This window comes from Camelus ferus, chromosome 6 (assembly GCF_009834535.1).
Source record: "Camelus ferus isolate YT-003-E chromosome 6, BCGSAC_Cfer_1.0, whole genome shotgun sequence".
In the NCBI taxonomy this organism is placed as follows: domain Eukaryota; kingdom Metazoa; phylum Chordata; class Mammalia; order Artiodactyla; family Camelidae; genus Camelus; species Camelus ferus.
Genome location: NC_045701.1, coordinates 71537434 through 71552696, shown reverse-complemented (window position 1 = coordinate 71552696; position 15263 = coordinate 71537434). Strand labels below are relative to the sequence as shown.

Genomic DNA, 15263 nt, shown 5'->3' with positions numbered 1-15263 from the left:
CAGACATATACAGACTCTACCTCAAGCAAGTCACCCAAATTCTCTGGGCCCCAGTTTCCACATCTGTAAAATGGGCACAGTATGTTTCCATCTCATAAAGTCCTGTAGACTCAGTGACAGAAAGCACATAAAAGGCTTAGTGAAGTGCACGCACTGGGTAGTAAGCAATCAAAGTGATCATGCTGATTTTTGCATCCAAACAGAGCTTCCAGGGCTCATATAGCCAAAAGACTCCGGGATAGGTCATTTCTAGGTGTCAGACCTGAGGCTAGCCACCCATTCTGCCTTTTAAGAACATTAAGATCAGGGTCCCATAGAGAGACCTCAGAGCTGATGCTGCGTGTGGCTGTGGGAGGGAGCGAGGAATGACCCAGTTTCAGTGTGACCTCGAGGTGGAGGGGAAATCCCCACCACCAACTCTCTTTGATCCTCTGCCCCAGGAAGGAAAGCCCAGGGGCGTCCCCATCAGCTGTCCTTGAACAGCTGCAGGGAAGCGGGCAGTCCTCTCCCTGGAGCTCAGGGATAGGGGCTGCAGAGCTAACAGGGCTCTTGAGGAATTTACGGGCTCAGAGGCCGTGGGCTAACATCAGAGCCCAAATGGCCACCGTTTTCAGCTCTGAAGTGATAGGGCTGGGCTGGTAGTCACTTGGTTTCACTCCCTTATTTATCTCACTCCAGAGACTATCCCTTTCATCTCTGTGTGGTCCACTGTCCACCCTTCCCTCCTCCCTACCCTCCAGCTGATGATCTCATTTGTGCCACTGGCTTCAGCTCACGTAACTAGCAAGGACGGGTAGCAAGATGCACTGTCTGTGCTTCAAACCCTTATACCCACCTGCCTCCTGAATATTCCTGCCTGGAATTCCCTTGGGTTCCTCACACATCCTCCAGCTGAACCCGTTCTTACCCAGACTCTCTCTTACTGTGGTCCTTGCCTCAGCAAAGCCATCACTAAGCCAGCTGCCACCTAGGTGAGAAACTGAGGTGGTACTCTGGATTCTTCCCTCTCCTTTACTTCTAAGGTCCTTCATCTTACTTCTCTGACATTTACTGCCTCCATCCCCTTCTGCCACAGCTATTTCCCACGCCCATCTTCTCTTGCCTCACCTCTAATGTACCTGCCTCCTCTCGTCCCCACTGCCCTTTCTGGTCACTCTACCCTCCATGCTGTCCCCGGAGGGATGTTAATACTTTCCTATGCTAAATGCCTCCATGGACCTCTCGCTCATCAAGCACACGGAACACATGTCTGCATGCCTTCCTGAGAGCCTGGTAAAGGCCAGCGCGGGAGTGGGAACTGTTACAGAAGAATGCAGGAAGTCCAAACCAAAGTACCCAAAGAGGGGATTCCAGATATGAAATAAGCAGTTTGTACTGCAGAACCTCAAAAAGCCTCAGGCGCTGAAGACACAGCAGAAGACGGAGTGAGGTACGGGACTGAAAGCGGGAATTTGCTGGAAGTCTGTATTTAAGGAGTACTTAGCTGCCACTCCATGTGGCCACCAAGGATCTCCCCGCATCCTGCACAAGAGAAGCCAACTTAATGTCTGGAGATTATATGCAGGTGAAGTCAGGACTTAGGGACCCCAGGCTCAGCAGAGGGCAGAAGGGAAGCAGAAGCTGAAAAGAAGATGACTGAATCCTGCACACTGAACAGTGAGACTGCCCAGCCTCACTCCCCCAGCCCACTCTCAGAATTCTAGCAGCCAGATGTACACTCCACCCCCTCACACCCACCCTCCACCCCCCACTCCACCAGCCTGAAGATAGGAATTCATAGTGTTCTTCTCTGGAAAAACAAACAGCATCAGAGGAAAGACCAGCAGATAAAGATAAGCCAAAGGAAAGCTCCTTCTACGCTTTTTAGCCCTGTTTGCATCTAAGACAGCCAAGGATTACCGATATGTTTATGAAAAGCCTTCAATGTAAAAACCAAAACAAACGGGGGAAGTGTGTGGGAAGAAACCAGAACAGAGCAGCTTTCCCTGGAACAGGCTTTCCTGGAGGACCTATTAAATCAGATTGCTGGGCCCCACCCGCCAGGACCTCAGAGTCTGCAGGTCTGAAATTTGCATGTCTAACCAGCTCCCTAGTGAAGCTTGTGCTGTGGTCTGGGGACCACATTTTGAGAACCACTGCCCTAGAAGATCTCATTGGACCGAAAACCCTTCTTGGATTCCACTAGGTTTAGCCTCGTATTTCCAACTGTCCAGGGTAAGGCCTGTGAACTGATCAAACTCAGCATGTCTCAGATTTCATCCATTATCCCAACCCCTCTTCCTTGCCTGCCCCTCTTCCACCAGCCAAATTCTTCTTTCTAGGTTTCTTTCCCTCTAATGGCCTCACCATTGCTTAGTAGGCTAACTTAGAAATCCAGGAGCCAGTCTCATGATCCAGTCACTATTCTTTTTATACTGAATCTACTTTCAAAATCCTAACCTCTCCTTTTAACCCTTCTGCCGCTGCCCTGGTTTGGATGCTTCCAAATGGACTGTTAACTAGATCTCTTAACTGGACTGTTAAAATCACCTAACTGGTCTGCCTGACCCTAGACTCTCCCACTTCAGTGATAGGAAAGATGGTCTGGAAGTGGGAGATTATCTTGCTAAAAGGAGATCTGATTAATTGTCTGCTCAAAAATCTTCAATGGCTTCCTGTTGCCAAGCATAAATAACAAATAACAATTACTATTTATTTAATGGTTATCATATGCCAGGCACTAAGCTCAACACTTTACATGCATGTCTCATTTAATTTCTGCAAGAACATTCTAGGAGCTGGAACTATTTATCAGCCCCATTAGTCCCATTTTATTGACAAGGAAATTAAGGTCCAGAGAAACTAAGTAACTTGCTCAAGTTGACACAACTAAGAAATTATATTGTTGGGATTCTAAACCAGGTGAAACAGCTGAGAGGGAGTTATTACACTCCATTCTTCCTTAACACGGCCTGTGACGCCCTTTGACATCCGGTCCCATGCTCTGTTCCAGCCCGTCACCTACCACTGGCCCCACTTCCTGAGCAGAGCACACTCAACTCCTGTGGGCCTGTTCCTGCTGTTCTTTCTGCGAGGCATGTTCACTTTTCACCCCTGCTTAAATGTCCCTTCCTCTGGGAAGCCCTCCCTGGTCTGTCCGGCTCTGTGTCTCACCTGACTTGCACCCCGCCTGTGCCTCTGGAAAGAGGAACTGTGCTTTGTTCTTCCTCTCACTCCCCCAGTGCCCTGCAGACAGCAATGCTTTGTGGGTTTCATTGACTCTTTTTGTACCGATGAGGAAACTGAGGCCACAGGACTCCAGGCCCTGCTCAAGGTCAGCTGGCTGGTGAGTGGCAGGGCTGAACAGCACCCCACTCCCGGCTCCCACATACTCCTGGCTTTGTCTCTGCACCCCATCATAGTCTCTGTCCCCTAGGATTGCCTGCCTCATTCTCCAGGACAAAAGGCCTGGAGGCGGTCCAAGGCAGGATAACCCATCAATCACCCCTCCCCTGTCCCCTCTCCGCAGGGAGTTTCCTTCCGAGCCTGCATCTGGGCCCCAAGTGAACAGAGGAAGCTCAGTGCCAGGGCCTCTTTCTTGCTTGTTCCTCCTCATCTTAAGGAGCTGCTCAAGGGGCCTCCCAGCCACCTGCAAAGTTGTCCACGTGCCCTGGGAGCAAAGGGAGGGGTACCAGGTGGTCTCACCCTCCTCACCACTCCTCAGGGCCACGCAGCATGTGGTGTCAGTGGCTTCCATGCACCCAGAAGAGAATCCAAACGCGGCACTCACTGTGACCGGAGGCTTCGTCAGCCTCTCAGCCCCATCCCCGTCCCTCTGCCCCCACTCACTCACAGCAGCCACACTGGCCCTCCTTCTGGTCCTCAAACAGAGCTGCTGTTTTCTCTGCCTGGAATGCTGGTCCCAGGACTCCCTCCTGTGTTTCACCTTCCTCAAAAGTCACCTTTTTAGCACGGCCTTACCGAATCCTCAGACTAAATTAGACCCTCTCTCTCATCACCTGCGGTCTCATCATTGGCTTTTCTCTTTCACAGCTCTCGTCTGGGTCTGACATGATGCTTCTTTACTTAGTAACGTATTCCTTGTCTGCATCACCTCCTAGAATGCGAGCCCGCAGCCTAGGGCCCCTTGCTTTGTCTTCAGCTCCCGGCACAGTGGTTGGGACTCAGTAAAGTTGCACCAAGGAACTGAACAATTGCTTCATAAGCTCCGATGGAAGGCAGTCTCCCCCAAACCTCGTCCTTTATAAAAGAGGAAGTTGCTCAATATTTGCGCCTCTGGGAGGTCTCACGTTAGAGGCACCGTGCCAGTCACTTCACATCGAACAGCCACTGGGAAGACCCATCGCCCTGAGAAGACTCCAAGCAAGGCTAGTCATTTGACTGAACCAGTAACAAAGGGGGAAAGACATGTAACACAAAGTTAGTTATCCCCAGGAAGATGGCTCGCAATAACAGACATTGAGAGTCAAAAGCAGTATAGTGCTGGTGTGCTGTGGGAACCATGACTGCAAATCGACGCAACTGAAAAAGAACTATCCTGATGGTCTAGGAAGTGTACTCAGGGCTCAAAACAGGATTTTGAGGAATAGCAGTACATGCACACTCATAAAATCTCACGTAACTGACAGTGTGTTCTGAGATACTGCACCTAATGGCTCACACAGTAGCCCTAGAGAAGGCAAGGTCTCTTTTATCAAAGAGTCATGTGAAACATTTGCTAAACCTTGCCTCCCAAAACGTGAGCAAAAGTTTTTCTAAAAATAATGCAAGTGTTATCTGTGGGCCTGGAGAAGCTTTACAAGAGCATCCAGGAGGGGCCATACCTCTGCCAACTTGAAGTGCCAGCTAACTTGAGACCTTGAGACCAAATGGACACAAGAGGGACCTGGAGGTTGGGGGAGGAGGAGCAAAGAGAAGACGCTGTGCAAAGTCTAGAAATTGAAAGTAGAGACAGGTTCTGGGAACTGGAAACTAGCGCCATCAGGCTGACCTCCAGGCTGCAAGAGGTGGCAAGGTCAATGTGGGGAAATCCCAGGGGACATCCTCAGTCAGGGCGGAGCTTCAACTTTACCCACAAGCAAGATACAAGAGTGACACATTCAGGTGTGTGTTCAGAATGGGAAGGAGTGAGCCTGGCAGCGGGGAGACCAGTCTGAAATGTGCTCTAATCAGAGGTCAGTGGTGGCCTGAACTGAACCAGGGGGCATGTAGAGAAGCTGTTAGCTCAGGAAATAAGGAGAAGGGAGGATGAACAGGATGCAGCTGTGGGGATGTTGGTTTGGCAAGGGGGTGGGCGCTGTCAGCAGGAAGCAGAGTAAAGAATGAGACCCAGGTTTCTGGCTTGAAAACACTGCAGGCACCAAATCGGGATACAAGGAGACATGTTTGAAGACAGCAGACAGAGCTTCTGTTTAAGACTCGTTGCATTTGGGGTGCTTCTGGGACATCCAAGTGGAAATGTTCATTAGGTGCTAAAGGCCCTGGAGCTCAGAGGAGCGGCCGAGGGCAGGAGTGCTGAACTGGGATTTGCCCTGATTCCAGAGGCAGCTGAAGCCATGGGCAGGAGAAGACATCGAGCATGTGAGGTGGGTCAAGAACTGAGAGGAGGAGGAGAAAGGGTGATCCGGGAAGCTGGAGATTGGAGGGATTTTCTTTTGTAGACTGGAGATACTAGCAGTATTTACATGCGGTGGAAAGGAGACAGTGGAGAGTGAGAAGATAAAAGAGAGGAGATAGTGAGGAAAGGACACTCTCTGGGGACGGAGAAGGGATGGATTCCAAGCCTGAGAAGAGTTGAGCCCGGGGTGGGACACCACTTCCATCAGGAGTGGTAGCAGTGAAGATCTGTGCCACCAATGAGTAAGAGATGCTGCGGATGTGCGAGGGTGGGTAGGTGTGGGGGCAACAAGCTGAGGGAGTTCCCATCTGAGGGCTTCCAGTTTCCCAGTGGGTCAGGAGGCGGGGTTGTTGCTGAGAGTGAGAGACAGAGTGATCGGGTCAGGGTTTGGGGTTACACCTTGGCAAAGACCCCCAGGTGGCTCCTCAAAAGGATCCCTCATCACTGCAGCCTTCACGACAAAGATTTTCATCACTGTGGGTCAGTATCATGGTCCAGAAGCTAGCACTCTGCCCTATGATCCAGAAGCCTGACTGTGCCAGCCACAGAGAGGGGCGCCGTCTCTCAGGGGCTGACTCACATTGCCCCAGTTCACAAACCGGATGTATAAGCCAACACACTCAAAGATGAGGAGAAGTTGATCAGCCCAGCCAGCATTCTGCCTAACCAGCAAGTTCCCTCCAAGCAGAACTACAGGTCTTAGATCATAATCAGAAAGATGCTAATCAGACCTATTGGAAGTTTAATCCTATCAGGCTGTCCCCAGGCGGACTCCTCTCCTAAGGGTGGGGCCTTTGCCGAAAGTCTGTCTTCTCTTTCTATGCCTCCAGGGCTGATCCATCCACTTGTGATGGGCTTTTTTTTCTTCTTTAGATACAGTAAATTTTTATGAATTTATATATATATAATTATATAAATTTATATAAATTTAGATACTAGTAAATTCACTCAGGTTGAAGTTTATCTCCTTTGCCAGGGAGCATTTCTGTCCCCTCAGGACTGTGCCTTTTTGTTTACCTCCGAGCTCACCTACTCTGGGCGAGTGACACCACACCCCCCAGCACCGACAGAGCATAGAACTGGGCAGACAAAGTTGTCACGAACACTTATGGGTGCTCCTAGGCATTGATTATAAGCCCTGCAGGGGCCGGGGGGTGGCATCTCCCTTGTTCAATGCTGAAGTGCACGGTGTGCAAGTTGTTCCTAGGAAAGGTCAGAAAAGTGTAAATGCCTTATGCTTTGTGGCCACGTCTGCCAACGACTCAACCAAAGCATTAAGCCGAAGATTTGATAAAATAACCAGAGCTATCCATCAGCCCTAGAGTTCCCTTTCCCCTGTTCCAGATAGGAACCTTTTTCTGGTGGCGAATGAGTAACTCTTCTGGAGACAAAGGAGCCTAAATGCTGCTGTTTGCCTTTTGACTTCTAGGAAGAGATCTTTATCCTATTCAAGGTAGCAAATCATTAAGACTATTTACAGATTCTTCCTGTGGGGCTCTTGACTCGCTGAGGATGTTCTCGGCACCCAGGCCTCTGTCAAGGGTGTGGTAGTGTTCCTGAGTCTACAGCAGCCTCTGCTTTCAGAAAATTTGATCCAGAACTCTCCAGCACATTTAAGAATGTGGAGAGAAGAAAATGTAATTATCTCCTAAGAAGCCAATTTTTCAAAAACTGACCTCTAAGGGTCTAACATAGTGGCCATCTTACCAAGATTACTTTCCAATCTGGGATGAAAAACACTGCTATTTCAGTAACTGAAATGGGTTTAGATATCTCATGTTTGTCAAATATCCAATAATATTGACTGGCTATCAGATTAGAAGTTTTCGACCCTGGCTGAGGCAGAAGACTTAGAATTACTTTCAGTGCTTTTCAAATCTAGAGAGTCAACGGCCTCCTCTCAGACTGTGGATTGCGAACCTGACGGGGACCAGGATGTGTTCATTCACTGTGTTCAAGGCTAGCACAGTGCCTGATGTAAGAGTGCTTCAGAAATATCTGCTGAGAGAAGTTGGTATCATGACTCCTTTTGGGAAAGTTACAGGGAACAGGGGCCTGGGGTTTTAGGAAAACTTACTTTCTATTGTTTAATTCTTTTGCACTGTTTGAATTTGTATCACACTTACATACTGTTTTAAAGGTTCATTTAATAAATATTATGTACAACCAAAATAGCTAAAATAATTTAAATCCTGTCAAGTCATAATAATTATACTGTTTCATTGAAATGTATGTAATTACAAAAAGCCTGCTCTGTAAGAGAAACCAAACTATGTCTGCTGTCTGAGTAATCCTATTTCTTAAGTGATACTGTGAAAATGAAAATAATAGTTGCAAATATTGATTTAGCGCTTACTAAGTGCTAGGCAACTTACATGAGTGCTTTACATATATGAACGCACTTAATTCTGTTTTCACAGCCCTATGTGAGGTAGAAAAGACAGCATCTCTCCTGACCCAGGCGCAAAGTGAAGCAGAAACTGAGGCTGCCTGCCCAAGGGCCCTGAGCTGTAAGGGAAGGGAAGGAGCTGTCTGACCCGGGAGCCCGCTGGGTGGTTAGACACCACAATATCTCAACTGGAAGCCTGGCCAATCCTAGTGCCCTCGATTACTTCAATATATACATTGTCACAAGAAATTTAAACAAATATTCATTGAATGAACAAACTCAGAATCACCCCAGGGGAGCTCAGACTGCCTCTTCCAAAAGTGAAATAGAGGACTGGGGACAGAAGGGCCCACCCGACAGCCAGGCTGGGCCAGGGGCAGGACAGGGCAGGTGCCCTGGATTTTCTGCAGTCTGGTTTGCGGTTTCAGTGATCGCGGATGGCATGGGCTCATCTCAGTGACTTCCACGAGCAGAGGGCGGTGTGTCCATCCTAGCATCAGACTGGCATTTAGAAGGTGCTCACGGATGACGCGTCGGAATGCAGAAGCAAGCACGCTCCCCGTGGCCCACTGTAGTGGGAATCTCAGCTGCCGTGGCCGGCTGTTCCTCCGTGCTAGGCCCTGTGCCATGAACTTGATGACAGCCTTGGGAGGGTGGACCCACCCTTCTCCCCAGTTTACCTAGGACTGACTTCACAGAGTGCACTGTGGGGGCTCTTGGCCACCTTCATCCGAGTTGGTACCCATGAAAAGAGGCAGCCACTCCATGGCCATCAAAACATGACTCAGCTGATATGCAGATGCATTGTCAAAAGCCCCAGAAGACTGGCCATATGGGGATGCGACAGTGAGCGGGGGAAATTTCCCTTGCTCTGTGGCCCTGACTCTTTTACAACAAGGAAAATATTCATGCTCAACTTGTGCAATTAAAAATTACGATGAAAACAAAATGAGAGCCCTGTTAGAGTTCAAGAAGCCTGGCATGGCAGGGCCAAGAGAGCTAACTTGTTTCCCCCAAATCTGCTTTGTAGGGACACACATTTGACAGTGTTCCCTATCTGAGTGTGAGGCACACCTGTGCTAAGGCATCTGTGTGGCTTTTCTTGGGGTTTTCTGGGGTGCCCTGTGGGGGTGTGCACCATTTCAACCACAGTCTGGGAGTTGGAGCCCTGGTCCAGAATCCCAGAGTGAGAAACCCTGGGAGTCAGTTAAAAGGGAGCCTCTAAAACCTCTGCTCCAGCGGCGCCCAGACCCGAGCTGGCAGCTGGCGGGGATCACCCCGTTTCCCACTGGACCCGAACCCCGCCCAGGCCCGGCCCTGCTGCCACACACCTTGGATGGTCCTTTTGAAGAAAGCCTTGCACGCCTCACAGGAGGCCACGCCGTAGTGGTAGCCAGAGGCGATGTCCCCGCACACGAGACACAGGCGCTTGGGGATGGCGTTGAGCATGTACTCGCACTTGATGGCCGAATCCTCCATGATGCCACTGGCACAGTCCTCGTAGCCCTTGCGACATGGGGTGCCTCCCAGCCCGGCGCCAGCGAACATGGGCGGCGAGTCCAGACCGTTGGCGTGGGCGCCCAGGGCCAGGCCAAAGCCGCCGCTGGCGTCGGACGAGCCGCTGGGGCTGTGGTGGCTGAGGGCATCGATGCCCGAGGACGGGCTGGACGGCTCTGTCTTGATGAAGGAGCCACAGCTGGAGCCCAGGTGCCGGTCGTCAGCGGACATTCTGTTCAGCAGCCTGGGGACACAGAGCGCAGAAGAGTCAGTCAGCTCGGATGGAGGAGGGTGCGGTGGGTGTGACACCATCCCCAGGAATTAGCTTCAGGCTTTGGGCACCAGGTGGGTGGGGTGGCTGGGAGGGGCCAAGGCTAAGGCATTGGTGAGATAAAATGTTGGCTGAGAAGGTCAATGGGTCTGAAAAATGGCACAGCCCAGAGCAATTTTCTGGCATTACCCCTCCAGAACCTGAGTCCTCAAAGAACTATGTTTGATCAATAAACTGCAGCTGAGGCACCCCAACCCTTTGCATGTTGCTGGTCTGAGGGGGACAAAAAGTGGCAACAAGTCAACCAAAATATTGGCCAACCTTCCCACACAGTAGTACATTTGAGTACCCATGGGTACCAGCCCCTGGGCCAGACACCCTCAGGACAATGATCTGATAACCCTGGTCTGGACTCACTGGGGCAGCAGGTAAACCCAACCTTGGAGCGTCCCCGGAGATGCCACCATCATGGAGGTTGGGATGAGCGATACCAAGTCATCTGGCCCGGACAAGAGGCAGGGCTTGTGGCCAGGGCATCAGCCAAACTGATTACCTCCTGGGTTCTGCCTCTGGCCCAGGGCACATCTGGAGGGTGGCTCCCAGGCCTCCTCTCTCATTCTCCTTCCTAGTCCCTGCTCAGGCTGGCCTCCCCCTCAAGAGGCTGTGCCTGCATCATGCAACACGAGGGAGCCTTCCAACCCCAACTCCGAGCATCCCCCTAACCTTAAGTTTCAACCTCTAAGTTCCCCGGCCTCACCTGTAGGGTCAAGGGAAGCAGGATCACCACAGAAGGTCATACAATATTTCCCATCATGAAAGCCCCTCCTCCCAGAACCGTGCAGGGTGGGTGAGAAGGCAGGCGAGGTGGGACCCTCCCACATCCCAGTTCCCAGGACGTGGGGAGGGGCTCCTCTCCCTCATAAGCAAGAAGAGCAAAGGGCAGAAAGATGAAGGTGCCTTCAGGGAACCCAGCTGAAGCCCTCACTCAAGAGCTCTGGGCCAGCCAGGACCTGGTGTTGGGAGTCTGGGGCAGGGTCCATCTGTCCTTGTCTTGGCCTGGCCACGTGGAGATAAAAAAGAAGCCAAGGCTGAGGCCTGCAGAGCAGGTGAAAGAAGAGGGAAATCTCCTGGAGAACGAAAAGGGCTGGAGAGGGTGGCAGTATAGCCCCACTTGTGGAAAGATGACCCCAGGTTGGGAGGGAGAGACGGAGGGAGGGTCCCAGGGCTGGAGGGCTCACTGGGGGAGCATCCATGGTCCTACCTCCAGTGATGCTCAGAGGTAGCCTCTGTTTTCTGAGCACTCCTTGAGGAAAGGGTTGGTCACCGTACAGGGAAGGGGCTATCTTATCACATCCACAAAGCCCACCCTTACAACACAGCCTTGGCCACACACCTACACCACCAAAGGCCAGAAATCTTATGATGGGGAGGGGCCTCCACTGTCCCTGGTCCCTAATACACCTCCCAGGGGTTGTCCCATCCATCTATCCTTGAACATGTCCAGAGGCAGGGAACTCATTGCCCTAAAGACAGTACTAATCAGAAGCTGGGAGCTGCTTCTGATAAAAAGATAAAAGATACCTATAAGGCTCCTACTGTCAAGCAGTGTATTATCTATGGAATGTGGTGTTTGAAGACAGAGGCTCCTGGGTCTCTCCTGAGTCTTCCGAGACACCTCTCCCACTGGCCCCAAGTTTCCCTTACGTCAGCAGAACGTACCCCATTAAGAGTCTCCTCTGGGCTTTTGTTTTGCTTTGTTTTTACATCTCTGGCTGGTGCCCTGTCATGTCCCTGGGCTCCACGTGACCCACAGGTCCCTGGTGTGTCCTCAGGAAACGCCACTGGCCTGGTCAGACACAATATGCACCTGTAGGGTGCCTCCGTGCAGCACCCTTGCATGGGGCCTGCAGGGAGAGGGACCAGGTGCTCTTACATTTGTAATCCCCTCCTGCAGCTGTTTGAGGCTCTGAGGTTCACAGGAACATCCCCGGCCCACGGTGACAAACACTGCTGCCTGAGACTGCTCCCAGATCCCAGCCTTCCAGCCCACCCCTCCCCCGGGCTCGTGAGAGCCCCAGAGATTTCGGGAGCTACACCTGATAAAATCAACAGTAATTACAGCAAGTGCTATTGAGTGAGCACGTATTACATGCTACCCGCTTCAGATCTGCCCCTTGGAAGCAGCTAGGGCCCTGAGGGAAGCAGCTGGGGAGCCGGCCTGAAGGTGGACAGCAGGCCACAAGTTTCCCCACCGTCTTCCCAGCCTCACAGCTCAGCCGGCCCTGAAGGACACCCAGGGCAAGCAGAGGCTTCATCCCCTAAACCTTGGTTTCCCCTCCTGCCCCTCTCCTTGGTTCAGAAGGGCACAGAGCACTCTTTAGCAGGCTGTGCACCCTGTCCAGATCCCTGCCCCGGGGCCCTGGTCAGACTCTAGGACTGAAAAGGAAGCAAACTTGACCCTGGCCTCAAGAGTCCACTCCCCTGCCTGCCATGTCCCTCTGGTCCGGCTTCATACTTTCATTCACTCATTCATTCATATTTGCATTCATTTTCCCTCCAGGAAACCTGCCCCCCGCATCGGGACCTCTGGGACGTCGTTCATATATTCAAAGGCAAAATTTAAAAGAAAGACAGAGGAAAAGAAGTCCAAGGAGAGGGCAGAGAATAAGTGCCCAGAGGAGCTGGAGAAGAGAAAGAGGGTGAGTGGTGAACTGCAGTGAGGAGAGCCATCGAGAAGGGGGCAAGCAGCTGCAGAGTCAGGGGAAGTCAGAAGGGACAAGTGTGCCCTGCAGTGAGCAGTCAGGAGGTGACTAGTGGCCTTCCCAGAACAGAGTCACGGCACTGAGGGATGGGAGCCACCTGGCAAGGGCTGCGGGAGGTACGGAAGGCAGACAATCCTCTCAAGAAGCTCCACTGAGATGGCATAGGAGGGGGTAGGGGGCCCCTAACATACCTTCAGGCAGCACCAGCCACTTGAACTTGGGGGTGGTGGAGGCAGAGAAGGAATGTTTTTGTTGTTATTGTCAGTAATTATCGGCTTCTTTGATGAGGAGGGGGTGTGCCAAGAAGGTTAGGAATTTAAGAAATTTAAAAATTACTTTCCAGTTTGCCCTGGGCAGTCCTGATCCCATCTACTGACCCAGTATAATTCCCCATCACGCCCTATCTTGCCTGAGAGTAGACAGTGAATTACACGGCGACTCTATGTCACCTGCTCATGGTAAGGAGGGAATCGAGATGGAGAGATTGAAATTATGGAAGATGAATGTCAGCTTTTCTCAGATTCTCGTCTGACCTCCATCAGAGTCCGCCAAGGTGCTTGCAGAACAGGTAGCTTCCTGGACCTGACCACCCCCTCTCCACGCCCCACCCCACCCCAGTCACATTTTGCACATTCATCTCTGCAGGTGGGGCCCACACATCTGCATGTTTGGTGCTGGTTTGTTTGTTTTTAGCCCTCCAGCTGTGACTCTCTGGGGAGTCAAGTTTGAATCCTGTGGGAATAACAGATGCAGTCAGGGGACCTGGTTGGAGTTTACAAGGAATCTGGGTGCCCCTGGAAGAGAATTAGCTGAAGCAGTCAGAGAGGGAGCGAAGGTCTGCTGTGCAGAGGGGAAGTTTGGGGGTGGCCTCGGGGAGAGTTGAGTGAGGCCCCTCACCTCCCTCGCCCCTACCCCATGCAGCCTCTCTCCTCACTCCCTGAAGTGGGAAGTGCAGGGATGAAGGCTGAGGCCACAAGGTCTAGCAAAAGGAAGAAAGTTTGGGACAGCAACTGTGGGAGGAGGAGAGAACAGAAATCAGGGCCGTAAAGGTTTACTAGGCCCTTAACTCTGCAGGGGCAGCAGCGCAGGGGAGCCTGAGTCCTCGGGCAGCTCAGGTCTGAGTTCCTGACCCAGGCACTACTGACACCTGGGCACGTAATTCTCTGTTGTGGGGTGTCCTGTACACTGTGGGACGTTCAGCAGCATCTCTGGCCTCTACCCACTAGAAGGCAGTGGCACCCCCACCCCCAGAAATGACAACCAAATCCTTCTTCAGACACTGCCAGACATTCTGGAGGATGGGGGAAAATCACCCCCCAGGTGAGAACTACAGATTTGGATGTTCAAGGAAGAGGGTGGACAAGGGGCCTGTGAGCTGAGGGTTGGATCAATAGTGTAGTTTGGGGATAGAGGGGAGTGATGTCAGAAAGAGAGAACTGGGAGAAAACGGAGGGGCCAAGATCATAGGGGGTCCAGTGGGCAGAGGCAGAGGTACAGCAGGAGGAAGGGTGGAGACTGCTGGAAGGATGGGAGCTCGGGTCAGGGAAGATCTCAGAGGTGGAGTCCTGATGCTAAGGCCCAGGAGGACGTGGCCACAGGGTGGGTGGCCAGCATGGTGCGTAGGAAGAGCGTGGCCTCCGGATGAGGGGAAGGTGGCTGACACTTGTGCTCTGGGGAGGAGAGAGAGGGTCATGTCGAGTCCATCCTCTGTGCTTGGCTGGGATCCAGTTCCCAACTGGTCGATGACTATTGACTTTACGGGAGGGGACCAATGCCCCATCTGAGCCGCCTTTGAAAGAGCAGAAGTCAGTGGTCGAAGCCCCTTGAGGCATCATTTTCCCTCTGATCCATCTCCTAACGGGAGCGCAGCCAGAGCGGCCCTGGCCTCAATTTCACTACCATCTGATTAATATGCCCCCACCGACCCCCACCCAGGCCCGCCCCTCTCAGCGTCCAATGTGGGGCCCCAGACCCCAGAGATGCCTGACCTCCAGGGGCGACTGAGCTTACTGGGGTGCTCTCTGCCGCTGTCAGACATCACTTTGCTAGACAACAAAGTGAGCTGAAGGTTTTCCTGATACAAAGACCAACAGAATCTTGGAAGTTCTGAGGGAAACACAAACTGTTCAGCTATTTTGTTGCAGACCTCCAGAGGAAGAGAAATTCCAGGATATCAGCAAGAAACCATCATCAATTGTTAAGCTGGAATCCTAGAGATCTATCAGCCTCAAGGCTGCCTGCTGGTGGGCAGGCAGCAGGAGAGAAGCTGGAGGAACAGAAGCTCCCGGGGTGGGGGACAGGGAAGGACCAGCCTGATTGGCCTAGAGCCGGGCTTGCTTTCCTCTGCTGGGTCAAGTCCACCCTGCCACACACAAGGATCTGATCACATGCAGAGGGGCTGCCCTCAGAGCCACCTGTTGGCTCTGTGCCGGGGCCGCCCGGGAAAGGGCAGGAACAAGCCACAGAGTCACATGCCGGTTATGAGCCTGCACTCTGATGACAGATGAGCCAGTTCCTAGTAGCTGTTGACTCTGAGTAAACAGGTCACCTTCTCTAGGCCTCAGGGTCCTCATCTGGAAAATGGGCTCACTCACAGCACCTCCTTCATAAGATTGTTCTGGCTGAGCAAGGGCCCATGCAGGCAAAACGTTCAGAACGTGCCAGGGCCCAGCAAGCTCTCAGCGGACAGCAAGCTGCTACTGTGATTCTTCCAGGAAACCCCTTCCG

The 15263-nt window shown here is 52.0% G+C and overlaps 1 protein-coding gene across 8 annotated transcripts in view; it reads right to left on the bottom strand.

Moving 5' to 3' along the window:
• The window catches only part of ESRRB (estrogen related receptor beta), a 155788-nt gene that overhangs the window by 38816 nt on the left and 101709 nt on the right, over nucleotides 1-15263 (bottom strand). For all 8 annotated transcript variants that reach the window (XM_014559166.2, XM_032482424.1, XM_032482426.1 and 5 more), the window contains one exon: nucleotides 9338-9747. In XM_014559166.2, coding sequence (XP_014414652.1) covers nucleotides 9338-9734 — 397 coding nt within the window. In that variant the 5' untranslated portion in view covers nucleotides 9735-9747. The remainder of the gene's footprint in view (nucleotides 1-9337; nucleotides 9748-15263) is intronic.